At 42.1% G+C, this 15697-nt stretch overlaps 1 protein-coding gene across 2 annotated transcripts in view; it reads left to right on the forward strand.

Annotated features, from left to right (window-relative positions):
- ITGA9 (integrin subunit alpha 9) overlaps positions 1-15697 on the forward strand; it is a 365208-nt gene that overhangs the window by 293327 nt on the left and 56184 nt on the right. For both annotated transcript variants that reach the window (XM_044934133.2, XM_006077035.4), the window contains exon 23: positions 1716-1823. In XM_044934133.2, the coding sequence (XP_044790068.1) occupies positions 1716-1823 (108 nt within the window). The remainder of the gene's footprint in view (positions 1-1715; positions 1824-15697) is intronic.

Raw genomic sequence — 15697 nt, forward strand, 5'->3', positions numbered from 1 at the left:
TTAAAGTGTACAATGCAATGACTTTCCCCACTGTGCAACTTTCTCCATAATCTAATTTTAGAACATTTTTTTCACCTGCAAAAAGAAACTCCATGCCTGTTAGCAGTCACTCCTTATATTAGTCTCCTGTTGCTGCTATAACAAATTACTACAGACTTTGTGCCAAGTTTATTTTATCTTACAATTTTGGAGGACAGAAGTCTGTAAGGGTTTCACTGGTCTATAAAAGCAAGGTGTCAGCAGGGCTGTGTTCCTTTCTGGGGAAGAATCTGTTTCTTTCTTCTGTGGTGATTCTCCTCCTTCTGGAAGCTGCTGCATTCTTTGGCTCATGGCCCCCTTCATCTTCAAAGCCAGCAGTGACTGGTTGCATCTTTTTGACAGTACATTTCCCTGTTTCTGACTCTGTCTCCCACTTCCCTATATAAGGACCCTTTTCATTACATTGCACCCACCTGGATAATCCAAGATCCTCTCTTGATTTTAAAGTCAGCTTCTTAGCAACCTGAAATCCCCTGGCCATGTAATATAACATACAGTTTCCACGGATTAGTACAGGGACATCTTTGGGAAGCCATTCTTCCTCCTGCCACACTCCTCATTCCTCCTATGCCCCGGCCTTAGCAGCCACTAATCTACTGTCTGTCTTTATACATCTGCCCATCTTTTGTACTCTCCTTCATCTTCCACTTCTTCCTTGAGTTTCATGTCAGTCTCTGCTCCATCTCCTTTCTCTCATGGGTCTTTTAGTGGCTGCCATCTTTTCTCTCACTTCTCAAGAGATGATGGGCTGCTGGAGACAAAAAAATGGGGAGGACTATGTGGGGGATGAGAGGGGTAAAGATTGTAGGACCAAATGCTGGGACAGAAAATATGTGCACAGATGTCATCCAACAGTATTAGTAAGTGGTAAGATGAAAGTTACGGAGAAACCAAATCAGCTAGATAGTGTAGTAAAAAAGAGCCCTTTCTGTAAGTGAGATCATTTGGTTTGGGGATAACCCACTTTGTCTTTGAGAGTCTCAGTTACCTCCAACTATAAAAGGAACAGAGTTGGACCAGATCAGTGGTTCTCAAAGTATGTTTTCTGGGCCAGCAACATCAGCATCTCCTGAGAACTTTAGAAAGGCAAGCCCAGGACTTCCCTGGCCGTCCAGTGGTTAGGACTCTGAGCTTCTAACTGCCAGGGGCCCGGGTTTGATCCCTGATTGGGGAACTAAGATCCCACATGCCATGTGGCATGGCCAAAATAAAAAAGATATTCAAACCCTTCAGCCCCCACCCCACCCTAACTAGAAACTCTGGGTGTGACCTTACTCTAGGCTAGGTTTTAAGAAAACCATTTGATTATTCTGATATGTGTTAAAAGTTTGAGAACTACTAATCTAGATTATTTCTAAACTCCCACCCGTGTAACAGTCTATGAGGAAATTTCAAGGTCAAGATAAGCATAATTGTTAGCAGTAGAAGATAAGAAAATGCTAACAGGGGGAATAAGGTAACTTGAAAGTTTGTGGGGTTTTAATGCGTATTAGAAAGATTTCTGTGTCATTGAAATCTTCCATCATTTGATATTTCACTTCAAGTCATGACCTTCTAGATCCTAAACCCTAGTATCTCTGTGTATCATTTCAAAGGATTTTAGAATATATAATGTAGACATGAAATGAAGATCTCTGTTTCTATTAAACCATGCCATGTGTGTCTCACACCCACAGGTCTATAACACTGGGCCAAGCACCCTTCCTGGGTCATCTGTCAGCATGTCCTTCCCCAATCGACTGTCACCTGGTGGAGCAGAGATGTTTCACGTGCAGGAGATGGTGGTGAGTTCTCATTTGTTTTCACGCTTGCTTTGAGACTTGAGCCAGCCCATTCACATTTTGTGTTCAACCCAAGAGCCCAGAAAGGTCAACTCATTCTAACCTATGGAAACATACCTGGAAAAGCTGGGAAACCTGCAAGTTCTGAACTTCTACATTGAGACAGATTGGTTCATACCATGAGAAGACCTCTTTGGGGATGGCCAAGGGCTGTTTATGAACCTGACTTCTGGGATGGACTTTACCAGCTCCTGGAACCTCCACACTTGTTTGCAGTCTTGTATGTATCTGAATGTGTGTTTCTAAGGGGAAGATTCACCAGCGCTCATAAAGATTCTCATAGGGCCACTGATGCCTGGAGGGTGAAGGATTCATGCACAAGACATAAGTGTAGGTGGAAACTCAAGTTCATATGCAGAATATGCAATTCTGCTTGATCCTAAGTCAACTGTAGATGATTTTTGTCTCAACAATGATCATTCCTCCCACTTCCTTGGCTTCTAGGACATCACATTTCACTTGGTGTCTCCCTTCTCACTGGCTTTCTCCTCATCTTCCCGGTTCCTACAGGGCCCAAGGGCCTTTTTTCCCTACACTCAGTCTCATAAATCTCTCCAAGACCCATGGTTTTGTATTCAGTCTGTGCTGATGGCACTAGTTGTTTTTCTCCAGCCCACACATCTCCCATGAATCAGAGACTGTGACAGTTAGCTACCTTCAGCCATCCCTACCTGGGTGCCTATCAGGAATCTGTCTTAACCAAACTGAACTCTCAGTGGTACCCCTCCAAACCTGCGAACTTCCATGCCCTTCTGCATCTCAGCAAATGGCTGCTCAATCCTTCCAGTGGCGTGGGTCACCCTTAACCCCTTTCCCCAAACTTCACATCTGAGCCATCACCAAACCTGATGTTTCTACCTTCCCCCCAAATCACAGTGTTAAAATTTTTGACCCCTCTACCATCAGCACCCTGGTCCAAGGCATTGTCATCTGTCACCTGGTCTATTGCAGTGGCCTCTTCACTTAGGTCACTTCCCCTGGCCGGCCCCCCTGCTGTCTGTCTGTGCCCAGCAGCAGAGCTGGGCTTCAGAATGCAAGTCAGGTCATGTCACTCCTCTGCTCAAAACCCTCCAATAGCTCACCTATGCCCCGAGTTCTTCCAGCACCTCAGCCAGCTTCACAGCCTGTCTCTTGCCCCTCTCTGACCTCTACCCCTCTTCCTCTTCTCTCTTCCCCAGTCATCCTGCCTCCATGCTGTTCCTAGAGCATAGAAGACACTCTCCCACCTCCTGAATTTTGCGTGGATCTTCTGCTACCCAGCACACCCTTCCCCAGAGAGTCACATGTCCTCTGCCCTCACCTCCTTCTCGTACTTGCTCAAATATCACATCCTCAGAGAGGCCCTCCCTGACCAACCTGTGTCCCAGAACCTCTCACCCACCCTTCCACCATCACCCTCATCACCAGCTGGCACACCATGTATTTCCATATTTGATCAGTTTACCTTCCTCCTGGCCCTTACAGTATAAGGACAGGACTTTTATCTGTTTGCTACTCTTGTCTCTAGGGACTCCAATACACAATACTTAGAGTATAATATGTGTTCAGTAAATATTTGATATTTGTGGACTGAAAAAAGTTCATGCTATAAAACATCATTTACTCTTTCCACATGAATTCAGGAAAAGTTTCATGCTGATAAAAAATCACCTCAGTGCTCCTAAGAGTCTGGAGTGGCTGGACAAGAGGGTGACCCCTTGTGGGAAGGAGGGAGCATGATGCTCGGGAGAGTTACTGCACAAGGAGAGGGCATGTGGTCCACATTGAGGGCGTTGTTGAATCATTGCTCTTACATGGGAATGTGAGGGACAGCTAGCCAGAAAGATGGATGGTCTCTCTGTGGATAGCTTGAAAATGGGGGCAGCAAGGCTCATGGCATGTGACACACCTGAGCCCACAGGAGGCTCATGATGTGATAGAGATGACGGTTTCCCACACTGCTGTCCTCTTGGGTCACGTGGGCTGAAACCCTGGGCCACAGGAAATGTTGAATGCAGTATAGGTGCCCCTCCTGGCCTGCCTGCTCAGCCATCACCACCCCTAACAGTTTTCCACTCCTGCTCCATGAAATGCCCGTGTCTTGGAGCACTGCTGAAACAGCGGAAGAAGAGCCCCCAGTGTCTTGCACCTACTGCAACCACGGTTTGAACTTAGCATGAGGTTCCCACTGCCCACGTGCTCCCATCTGCTCCCTGACATACTGTTTACCTCTCCAACCACTCCACCTTTTCCCCATGTCTGGGGGATACTCTCCTCACAGGGCATGTGCTGTGAGCTGTTCATATGAACATCAGTAAAGCTGTACAGAAGATTGCTCCCTCATGGACAAAATTATTTATTGAAAGAAACAGGAAATGTAATTCCCTGTGATTCTAAAAGTATCTCAGAACCAAGTACATACCCTTTTCTCTCTTTTTTTTTTTTTAAGAATTTTTCCTCTTTTAGAATTTATGTATTTATTATTTTTGTCTGTGCTGGGTCTTCATTGCTGCATGGGCTTTTCTTTAGTTGTGGTGAATGGAGGGTACTGTCTGATTGCAATGCGCAGGCTTCTCATTGTGGTGACTTCTCTTGTTGCAGTGCGTGGACTCTAGGGCACGGGCTTCAGTACCTGCGACTCCTAGGCTCTAGAGCACAGGCTCAGTAGATGTGGCACTTGGATTTAGTTGCTCTGTGGCATGTGGAATCTTCCTGGATCAGGGATTGAACCCTTATCTCCTGCATTGGCAGGCAGATTCTTTACCACTGAGCCACCAGGGAAGCCCCGTTTTTCTCTTTACTAATCATCTGACCAAACAAGAGCTACTCCAATTTGGAAGCATTTATAAATAGCTGGCTTGGCAGGAAGGCATGAGAAGTGGTTTTTCTGAAGATTTGCAGAACTGCCTGACTGATCATCCCGCTGAATGGGCTCTCAAAAACCCCAAGTCCTATGAGCTCCCTGCATTCCGTTCTCTGAGTTCTCAGAAGTAGACGCTTTCGATTTTCAAAACCGTACTGAGAATTTTCAGAAGTATGTAGCAGAATTCTCAAGGACAGCCAAGCCATTGGTTGGATACATCAGCCTGTGTTCAGAGGCCCATGGTGTTTGTGTGGTGTGGAAAATCAGGCTCGCCAGCAGATCTCACTAAGCAAGTAGGGAAGCACTGTGTTCGCATGGATAGTCATTACTGGAGACCAGTGTGATGATGAGAGTAGAAAACATAAAAGCTGGTGCATGATGGATGCAGTGAAGAGGCAGGAGTCCCAGGTACTGTTTCAGAGGCCACTGGGCAGCACACTTTCTGCCGTAAAGCCTAAAGGGCCAAGAACAAGGGCATCCTGCAGCTCAGCCAGCTTCCCAGCCTTGGCCCTGCCCATGCTCAGCAGAGCCCAGAATGAGCCCACTGGAGTAGGTGAGGTTCACACAGCTCATGATGCCCTCCACTCTGGCCCTGCAGGACTTTAGATAGAGCAGGCTTCTCATTCTGGGAATTTGGGTGGCTTGGTACAAGTCAGACTCACTCCTATTAGGAGAAACCAGTACTTTTTTCCTATGTTCTCCAAGAAGTACCCCTAAGGCCTGGGGCATTCCCTCCAGATCCCACCCTCAGCCTCCAGCAATCCCTAGCCTTGGACATGCCCCTGGGCAGCCAGGAGCCAGTTACCTCTTCAGCCAACTGAAGCCCAGGGACAGACAGCTGGCATTGAGGGAGGGTGTATCTGCCATCCCTCCCCACACTGCAGGGGACACTCAGATTGTTTCTCTCCCTTCAGCAGCACCCTTGGTATCCATCTTCCTGCTGAGGGTGGGCATGCTGGCTGACCCCAAGGGCCTGGGCTATCACCCCACCTATGGCCCTGTCTGGGACACAGTTTTCTTTTTTCAAAATTTTATTTATTTATTTTATTTTTGGCTGTTCTGGGTCTTTATTGCTGCGTGGACTTTTCTCTAGTTGTGGTGAGCAGGGGCTACCCTGCCTTGTGGGGCATGGGCTTCTCATTTCAGTGGCTTCTCGTGTGCAGAGCATGGGCTCTAGGGAGCAGGGCTTCAGTATTTGTGGCTCCTGGGCTCTAGAGCATGGGCTCAGTAGTTGTGATGCTCGGGCTTGGTTGCTCCACAGCATATGGGATCTTCCTGGATCAGGGATCAAACCCTTGTCTCCTTCTTTGGTGGGTGGGTTCTTTACCAGCCTGGGGCACAGTTTTCTAACTATTGGTTCAGAATTCATTTGGAAGTGTCTGGGGTTTCTGGACAGGACAGAACTGCCTCTAGGTTTCACCACAGAGTCTTTTGTTCTCCCAAAGGATTCTTGAGGTCCAGATGGCTGTGAATGGAAAATGGCTTTTGGAGAATGCTTGTTTGGGAAAGATTTGTATAAGGATCGCAGTGAAGTGGGACCCCTTCATACACCCACCCAAGCCGTGGTTCCTGATCTTCTTTTCTTGGAGCAATTGTCCTGAGCCCCTCCACCTTGCTTGCATTTTATTTAGAAACTGCCTTGGTGGTAGTCTGAGGAATGACTTAGCATTTCCACTGCCTCCCACCCACTGGGGTTGTGCCAAGTCCTGTGGGGATCCTGACTCCCCACACCACAGCCAAAGCATAGGCAGGGCACTGTGACCATGGAGACCATCAGGAGTCCAAGTGGGAAGGACCATGAAAATAATAGAGTGAGAAAGGGGAAGAATGACGGTCCATCTGAACTAAAAATCATGGCAAGTGCTGAATCGTTCTTGATGTATTCTGCAAACACTGGCAGAGAAAGCACCAATGATGTGCCAGGCTCTGATAAGAGGAATAAATCTCACAACACAGGTGGAAATTCAGTCTAGCAGAAGACAGATCTATGAAATACAATTGCAGCGCTGTGTACCAAATGTGGTCATGGAGGCATGGCCAGACCCAGGGATGTGCAAAGGTACAGAGCCCACCATGGAGAGGGGATGGAACATGCGTCACAAAGCAGGCTTTTGGAGCCAGGGCTTAGGGGATGTGTAGGTGTTCACCAGGAGAGCATGTGGGACAAGAACATTGCAGACAGAGGCAGTGGTCAGCGCGTGAAGGAGTACAGTGGAGGTGGTACCCGGTTCTCCATTCTCTCTGCCCACCTCTTACGTGCATGTGTGCTAAGTCACTTCAGTCATGTCCACCTCTTTGAAATGCTTTGGACCACATTCCACCAGGCTCCTCTGTCCATGGGATTCTCCAGGCAAGAGCAACGGAGTGGGTTGCTGTGCCCTCCTCCAGGGGATCTTCCCGACTCGGGGGTCGAACTTGAGTCTCTTCTGGCTCCTGCATTGGTAGGCAGGCTCTTTACCACTAGTGCCACCTGGGAAGCCCACCCACCTCTTATACATACACCCGAAGGTTACTGCTCTCTACGTCTTCTGTGGGGCATACAGCAGATGGCTGTCTTGGCAGTGTGACAGTGAGTACTAAACCCTGGCATTTCCTGTGACAGTTGGCGAGGTTCTAAGGTGCATCACTCCTTCTATGATGCATCGTGTGTATGTGCTCATGTGCCCACCCCAGGCTGCTGCCAGGGGCAGTGGTTTCTGGGCCCGACTGCCCATGTGAGGCAAGCCATAGGCAGTCACTCCTGCAAGAAGGTTCCTGTGTAGACGGAGGATACAGCTGCTCTCACACAGCTAGATGGGACCTGGCCTGGAAAATGTAAAGGCCTCTCCTTGTTGTGGACCTCCTGCAAGGATGAGCCTTTTAGCAGAGCCCCTGAGTACAGGCCTAAGACAGGGCCAAGGTAGCACATGTGCCACAAGCTTTATGGCTCATGAAGGCAAGACCATTTGAACTTGAGTGGAATCCTGCTCCAAAGTTAAATTTATTCACATGGCACGAAGGTTCAAGGGAAAGGATAGGAGGTTGTCTCAGGACTCAAACATCAAGTTGTTGAAGTTGAAAACCTGTCTATGAGCAACTTTATAACCCTGGAGGAGAAGGCTCTAGCATTTGGCTTTTAATATGTAGGAAGAAAAGTGTCATAAATGATGGCTTGCAGAGTGCAAAGGTGGAACTTTATTCCAAGTAAAATCCCTGGGTCTTTCAAAGAACTCTGATATTAGTCTAGGAGAAAAATGAAATAAATGCCATGCCTTTCTTTCTTCCTTCTGAAAAGATTTATCTCTTTGGCTTGTTCTGTCCGTGCTGTTGGGCAGTGATTCTAAAGAACTGACCTAATTTCCAGGGAGTAAAATAGTGTATGAATGAAGGATAATTTTCCAAGGAGACATATCAATAACTTTGCCATAAGGTACCATTAGGATATTGATATCAATAGAGTGTTAATACCAATATCCATTAGAATGTCCAGGTGGGTGGCAAGACTTATATCTTAGTAAATTATAACCACCCTTCCAATGCATGTACACCAGACAAGGTTGCCCATGATCTAATTTTTGCCAAAATGAGTCAGTTGATACCAGAACTTTAATTGTTTTGTGATGAGGATGTCCAAAGCCCTCTGAAGAAAAGATACACCTGATATATCACTGACCATACAGTAGCTTAAATTTAGAAATGGAGGACTGAATTGTTTTCCCCCAGGATGATCTGAGGAAAACATACCTGCTTAATGACAGTGGTGTGAGACCATCAAATCTATCACATTTAATCAAAGGCTGAAGAGTAAAAAAAAATTCTGAATAACTGATGAAAGATGAACTCAACTTACTGCTGTCCCGAGGCTTTAGTAGTATTTTTATGTGCTGTTAAATTTAATCTACACAGCAGCTCCATAAGGTAAGGTCATTATCCCAAGTTAAGAAACCAAGATTCAAAGATTTGCCCAACATTGCACAGCTAGTAAGTAACACAGCTGGATTTGTAGCCAGGTCTACCTGACTTCAAACCTCATGTGCTTCCCCCTATACTATTCTGTACCTCTCCTGGGAGTACTGCCCACTACCCAGTCGCCACAGGCAGACTCAATCAACAGAAAAGACAGTAGATGAGCAGACCACCAAGAATCACCCACTTAATGAGCAGCAGACATGCAGATGATACCACCTTTATTGAAGAAAGCAAAGAAGAACTAAAGAGCCTCTTGTTAAAAGTAAAAGAGGAGAGTGAAAAAGTTGGCTTAAAACTTAACATTCAGAAAACTGAGATCATGGCATCCAGTCCCATCACTTCATGGCAAATAGATGGGTAAACAGTGGAAACAGTGAGAGACTTTATTTGGGGGGCTCCAAAATCACTGTAGATAGTGACTGCAGCCATGAAATTAAAATATGCTTGCTCCTTAGAAGAAAAACTTTGACCAATCTAGACAGCATATTGAAAAGCAGAGACATTACTTTGCCAACAAAGGTCCGTCTAGTCAAAGCTATGGTTTTTCCAATAGTCATGTATGGATGTGAGAGTTGGACTATAAAGAAAGCTGAGCACTGAAGAGTTGATACTTTTGAACTGTGGTGTTGGAGAAGACTCTTGAGAGTCCCTTAGACTGCAAGGAGATCAAACCAGTCAATCCTAAAGGAAATCAGTCCTAAATATTCTTTGGAAGGACTGATGCTGAAGCTGAAACTCCAATACTCTGGCCACCTGATGTGAAGAACTGACTCATTGGCAAAGACTCTGATGCTGGGAAAGATTGAAGGTGGGAGGAGAAGAGGAAAACAGAGGATGAGGTGGTTGGACGGCATCACTGACTCGATGGACATGAGTTTGAGCAAGTTCCAGGAGTCAGTGATGGACAGGGAAGCCTGGCATGCTGCTGTCCATGGTTTCGCAAAGAGTTGGACATGAAACCAACTCTCAGTGACTGAACTGAAATGAACAGAATGAGCAGCATTCACCCCAGGACAGTGAGTGAGCCACCAACTGCTATCAAAAAAAGAACTAACACCAGAAGGTGTATTAACTAGGCAGACAGATTAAGATTTTACAATGAGCAAGATTGATGCTTTCAGAGAGATACAAAAGACAGTATTCCCATGAAATAGAGTAAGCTAGAGTTTTGTAAATTTAAAATTTTGACCATTCAAATAAAACCCTCAGTATATGAGCTGTGTAGTGGAATGGGTATAAAAGAATAAAGTGGTGGATCGGAAACTTGAATGATTTCAAGAATGTAGTGCAAAAGGACCGAAAAAAAGCCAGTTAAGCTTTTTAAACTACCTAGTATGACAATCCAAATGCTCTCTATATGAGAGTGAGGAGGCTGGAAAGATGGAAGTGAAAACAAGCAAAGATTCTTTGTCTTGTTTGGGGAAAAGTTTGTGTACTAGTTAGCTCAAGACTTTGATAGAAATAAAGCTTAAATGTGCAAAAAAAAGTTTTATCTTTTTTAAAATCAGTTTATTTATTTTAACTGGAGGCTAATTACTTTACAACAGTGTGGTGGTTTTTGCCATACATTGACATGAATAATTTTAATGGCAACTTAGAAGAATAAAAACAATGTGGGACATCCAAACCACTAAAGAATAAGAAGCATTTAGAAAGAAAGAATTCATGACTAAGAAGGCAAAGGAAAAAATTTTATATGTTTATATATGTGTATATATATATATATATACACACACACATATGAGATGGCAAGAATAAATCCAAACATATCAATAATCAGAATAACTGAGAATGAATTAGATGCCCTAGTGAAATTCAGAGACTCCCAGATTGGTATTTTTTAAACCCAAGCATAAGTTACTTATAAGAGACATACTTTTTAAAATGACTGTAAGGAATCCAAATAAAGATAAGGCAAATACTAACAGAAAGCAAATATAACAATAGTAATAGCTAACAAAATAGAATTGAAGCAAAAACAATATTAAATGGCCAAAAAAATGTATTTTAGAATGATTAAAAATACAGTCCAATGAGAATTTGTAATTTAAGTGAATTTTTACATAACCAGTCACACAGCTATAGAAAACATGTAGTTTTGTTTCTCCTGATGGAAAAACAAGGAGACATTTACACATTCACAGTTACTTCAGGAAAATTTATTACCGTTTCCTCAAAAAATCATGTGTTTGACTAATGCAGCTAACAATTGTGATCTCTTAGAGAGAGAAAGACCAAGACAAAATGAGTCATAATGTCTGGGTTTCATTAGTACTTGCTTGCTTACCAGCTTTTTTGGTAACCTTGAGGAAAGCCCCTAAATTCTCCAAGCTTATTTTCCTCCTCTGTGAATAGACTATCTACCTCTCATGGTGAGGATGGGACAAGTTAACATACTTGGAGCACTTAGTAGAGTTCCTAGTACATAAATAAGGGAATGCATGTCTTTTCAAACATATGTGAACATTCACAAATTACTCATGTATTACACCACAAAAACAAATCCCAATAGAATTTCTAAAGTCAAAGTAATAGAAGCCACATACTCAGACCACAATGCAATAAACTTGGAAGTTAACCACAAAAGTTTAGCCCAGCAGCCAACCAAAAACAGAACTACTTGGGAATTTTTAAACACCATCCTAATTAACTTCTTAGATAAAAAAAGAAATCGTAGAGGAAGGGATAAACAAATTAGAAATGAAAGACACTGAAAGCTTGTTCGTATCAAAACTCATGGATGTAGACAAAACCCACACAGAAGAAAATGTTACTATTTACATGTAGAAAACAGGAAAGACTGAAAATAAATGACCTATAATTGATGACAAGAGCTAGAAAAAGTACAATAAAATAATTTGACTTCTAAGCAAGAAAAATGAAGATACTGTTGAAGATAAAGTGAAAGTCACAAAATGGCAGGGGGAGTATCATACATCAATAAAACTGAAAGCTGGGGATTCTTTTGTCAAATAAAATAGACAGACCTACAGCAAATTTGATCAAGAAAGGAAAAAGAGTAATAAGGCCAAAAAACAACCAACCGTAGAGATGATAAAAGAACTACACTCACATGAAGAAGATTTTTAAATTATTCAAAATATAATGTCCACAAATATAAAAAGTCTAAAAGAAGTATATGAGGTAAAATAATATAGCTAGACCAATTACCTTAGAAAAAATGGGAAAGTAGTATATAGATGTTAAATTATAATGTTGTACACCTGAAATTTATATAATTAAAGACAAATGAAACATAGCTGAAGACCTGTGCCCTAAAAAAGCACCAGACCCAGATAGCTACATAAGTAAGTTCTACCAAGCCTTCAAGGAACAGGTAATTTCTATGTTATATAAGCTGTTCCAGAGAGTAGAAGATAAAGGAACAGCCTGTTCTAGAAAACTAATATAACCCTGATTCAGAAACCAGAAATGAAGAATGGGCACTCACACAAAAAAGGAAACCACAAGCCAAACTCGCTTTGAAAACAGATACAAAAATTCTAAATAAATGTTTCCGAATCAATTCCCTTTAGAAGAATATATCCTGAATAAAGTAGGACATAATCCAGGAACGCTAAGTTGATTCTCCATAAAGAAACTGATGAGCATTATTCACTCTTAATAGTAAAGGGATTAAAGGTGATACAGCCAGATGATTATCTTGATGAGGGCTTCTAAAAAGTCAAAAATTAAATACATCATCCACTTGTTAGGTTTTTTTTTTTTTTAATTTCCAGCAAGGCAAGCCTGGAAGGGAACTTCCTCTTCTTGACTAAAGTCCCCTATCAGAGCCTATAGAAAACTTCAACCTGATGCTGGAACATTGGGAGCCCTGCCACCTAAGCACGGAGTGGAGGCATGAGTTCCTCCTCTTGTCTCTCCAGTTTAGTCATGTTGAGGTCATAACAATAGGTGGGAATGCAAACTAGTATAGCCACTATGGAGAACAGTGTGGAGATTCCTTAAAAAACTGGAAATAGAACTGCCTTATGATCCAGCAATCCCACTGCTGGGCATACACACTGAGGAAACCAAAAGGGAAAGAGACACGTGTACCCCAATGTTCATCGCAGCACTGTTTAGAATAGCCAGGACACGGAAGCAACCTAGATGTCCATCAGCAGATGAATGGATAAGAAATCTATGGTACATATACACAATGGAGTATTACTCAGCCATTAAAAAGAATACATTTGAATCAGTTCTAATGAGGTGGATGAAACTGGAGCCTATTATACAGAGTGAAGTAAGCCAGAAAGAAAAACACCAATACAGTATACTAACGCATATATATGGAATTTAGAAAGATGGTAACAATAACCCTGTGTACGAGACAGCAAAAGAGACACAGATGTATAGAACAGTCTTATGGACTCTGTGGGAGAGGGAGAGGGTGGGAAGATTTGGGAGAATGGCATTGAAACATGTATAATATCATGTATGAAACGAGTTGCCAGTCCAGGTTCGATGCACGATACTGGATGCTTGGGGCTGGTGCATTGGGACGACCCAGAGGGATGGTATGGGGAGGGAGGAGGGAGGAGGGTTCAGGATGGGGAACACATGTATACCTGTGGCGGATTCATTTTGATGTTTGGCAAAACTAATACAATTATGTAAAGTTTAAAAATAAAATTAAATTAAAAAAAAATAAAAGAAATGAATAACCTTTACTGTCAGGAAAGAAAACAAAGTATCCCTATTGCAAATGATATTATTGTTTCCCTAGAAAATCCAAGATAATCAACCAACTGAATATGAGGCTTTGTGAATGCACAAAGGAAAAGCTTGGGCACACTTATAAACTGCCTAACCTTTGAAGGCATTCCCTAAGCCACACATCCATCCGCCAAGGGTGGAGATCTAGGTATTTATGTAAAACATCTGACCAGTCATTGACTGACCACTAAGCTGTGTTGATCCAGGACAGCCTCTAGGAAACCAGGTTTAAAAGTAAAAACAAGTGTAAAAAAAATTAGCAGAGGCATCAGAGGCTACACACTTCATGAGAAACAAGCTCCACAGAATTAATCCAGGCAAGCCACTAAACAAAGAAGCAAAACAAAAAAAGTAGCAGCTACCACCCCCAAAAAGAGTTGCTGCAATACTTATGTGTTAAAATGTTCAGATTTTTAAAAAAAAATCCAAAACATGCAAAGAAATAGGTCTAGAGAAAGCATTGCACAGAATGGGGAAAGGAATCAATAGAAGCTATCTCTGAGGAGCCCAGATGTTAGACTTAGCAGTCAAAGACTTTAAAGCAGTTCTTATAAATATGTCTAAGGAACCAAAAGAAACCATGTTTAAAGAATTAAAGGAAAGTGGATAACAATGATTCCTCAAATAGAGAATATTAATGAAGAGATGGAAGTTATATATATATTTAAAAAAGAACCAAGTAGAAATTCTGGAAAGTGAAATGAAAAATTACTTGGGGAATTCAGTAGCAGAGCTGAGCCAACAGAGAGTCAGCAAACTTGAAGATAGATCTGTAGAAACTATTCAGTCTGAAGAAATAACAGCAAAGAGAATACAGTCATCCCTCAGTATCCATGGGGCATTGATTCCAGGACTCCCCCATGGATACCAAATTCCATGGATGTCCAAGTCCCCTGTATAAAATGGCATAGTATTTGCATAGAGTCTACACACATCCTGTTGTTGTTTAGTCACTAAGACCTGTCTGACTCTTTGAGACCCCATGGACTGTAGCCCACCAGGCTCCTCTATCCATGGGATTTCCCAGGCAAGAATGCTGGAGTGGGTTGCCATTTCTTCTCCAGGGAATCTTCCTGACTCACGGATCAAATCCACATCTCCTGCATTGGCAGGTGGATTCTTTACCACTGAGCCACCAGGAAGCCCATACACATATCCTACCATATTCTTTAAATAATCTCTAGGTTACTTATAATAACTAATGCAATGTAAACAGAATTTAAAATAGCTGCAATTACAATGTAAATACTATATAAATAGTTGTTGGCATGTGACAAATCCAAGTTTTACTTTTTGAAACTTTCTGAAATTTTTTTCCCAAATGTTTTAAACCTGTGGTTGATCGGATCCACAGATGTGGAACCTGTGGATAAGGAAGGCCAACTGTAAAGAAAAACAAGTAAAGCCTCAAAGACCTGTGGGACACCGTAAAGCTTACTGAAATACACATAATTAAAGTTCCAGAGGAGAGGATAGAGAGGAGGGGGAAGAAAAAATATCTGATGAAATAATCATCCCAAACAATAGAAGTATTATATATAGACTCCTTCATAATAAATGATATGAAGAAAATTGTCTATCCATTTGGGAAGAAATTTTAGAAAACCTGTAACTGACTGAAAAAAAAAATAGATGGATTAAAAAGTTGTATGTAAAAAAAATATATCAGTAAAAAGTACTGAATATTTTTATAATCTTTGTATAGGAAAGCTCTTCTTCCTAGGCAAGTTATAAATTCTAGAGCCCATAAGAAAAGATCAGCAAGTTTAAATCTATGAAAATATCGATGTCTTTTGTGATCAAAATGCATCATAAACAAAACTAAAAGATATTTGAGAGAATATACTGGCAACATAGTTCATATACAAATAATATGTAAGGATGTACACATATAAAAATGAAAAGGCCCAAAATTATAAAAATGGGTGGAGCAATATGAACAGGAAATTCATAAAAGAAGAAACTTTAATGACAAACATATAAAAAAGACATTTAAATGGCAAATAAACATTAACCTTACCAGTAATCAGAGCAATGTAAACGCAAATGAAAATGAAGTGTCCCCCCCCCCCCCCAGTTAAACTTGCAAAAATCTAAAAGATTGTTAATATCCACTCTTGGTTAAAACAAGGGAAAATGGGCACTCTCAATTACTGTTGGTGTGAAGGACAATTTGACAGTAACTATCAGAATTAAAAGTACAAATACCAGCAATTCCACTTTTCAGACCGTGCTTCAGAGTTCTCACATAATATATTCAGTAGAAGTTTCTAATGTTTTGATAGTAGATGTGAGTCGTCATCAT

Source organism: Bubalus bubalis, chromosome 21 (genome assembly GCF_019923935.1).
Source record: "Bubalus bubalis isolate 160015118507 breed Murrah chromosome 21, NDDB_SH_1, whole genome shotgun sequence".
Classification (NCBI taxonomy): domain Eukaryota; kingdom Metazoa; phylum Chordata; class Mammalia; order Artiodactyla; family Bovidae; genus Bubalus; species Bubalus bubalis.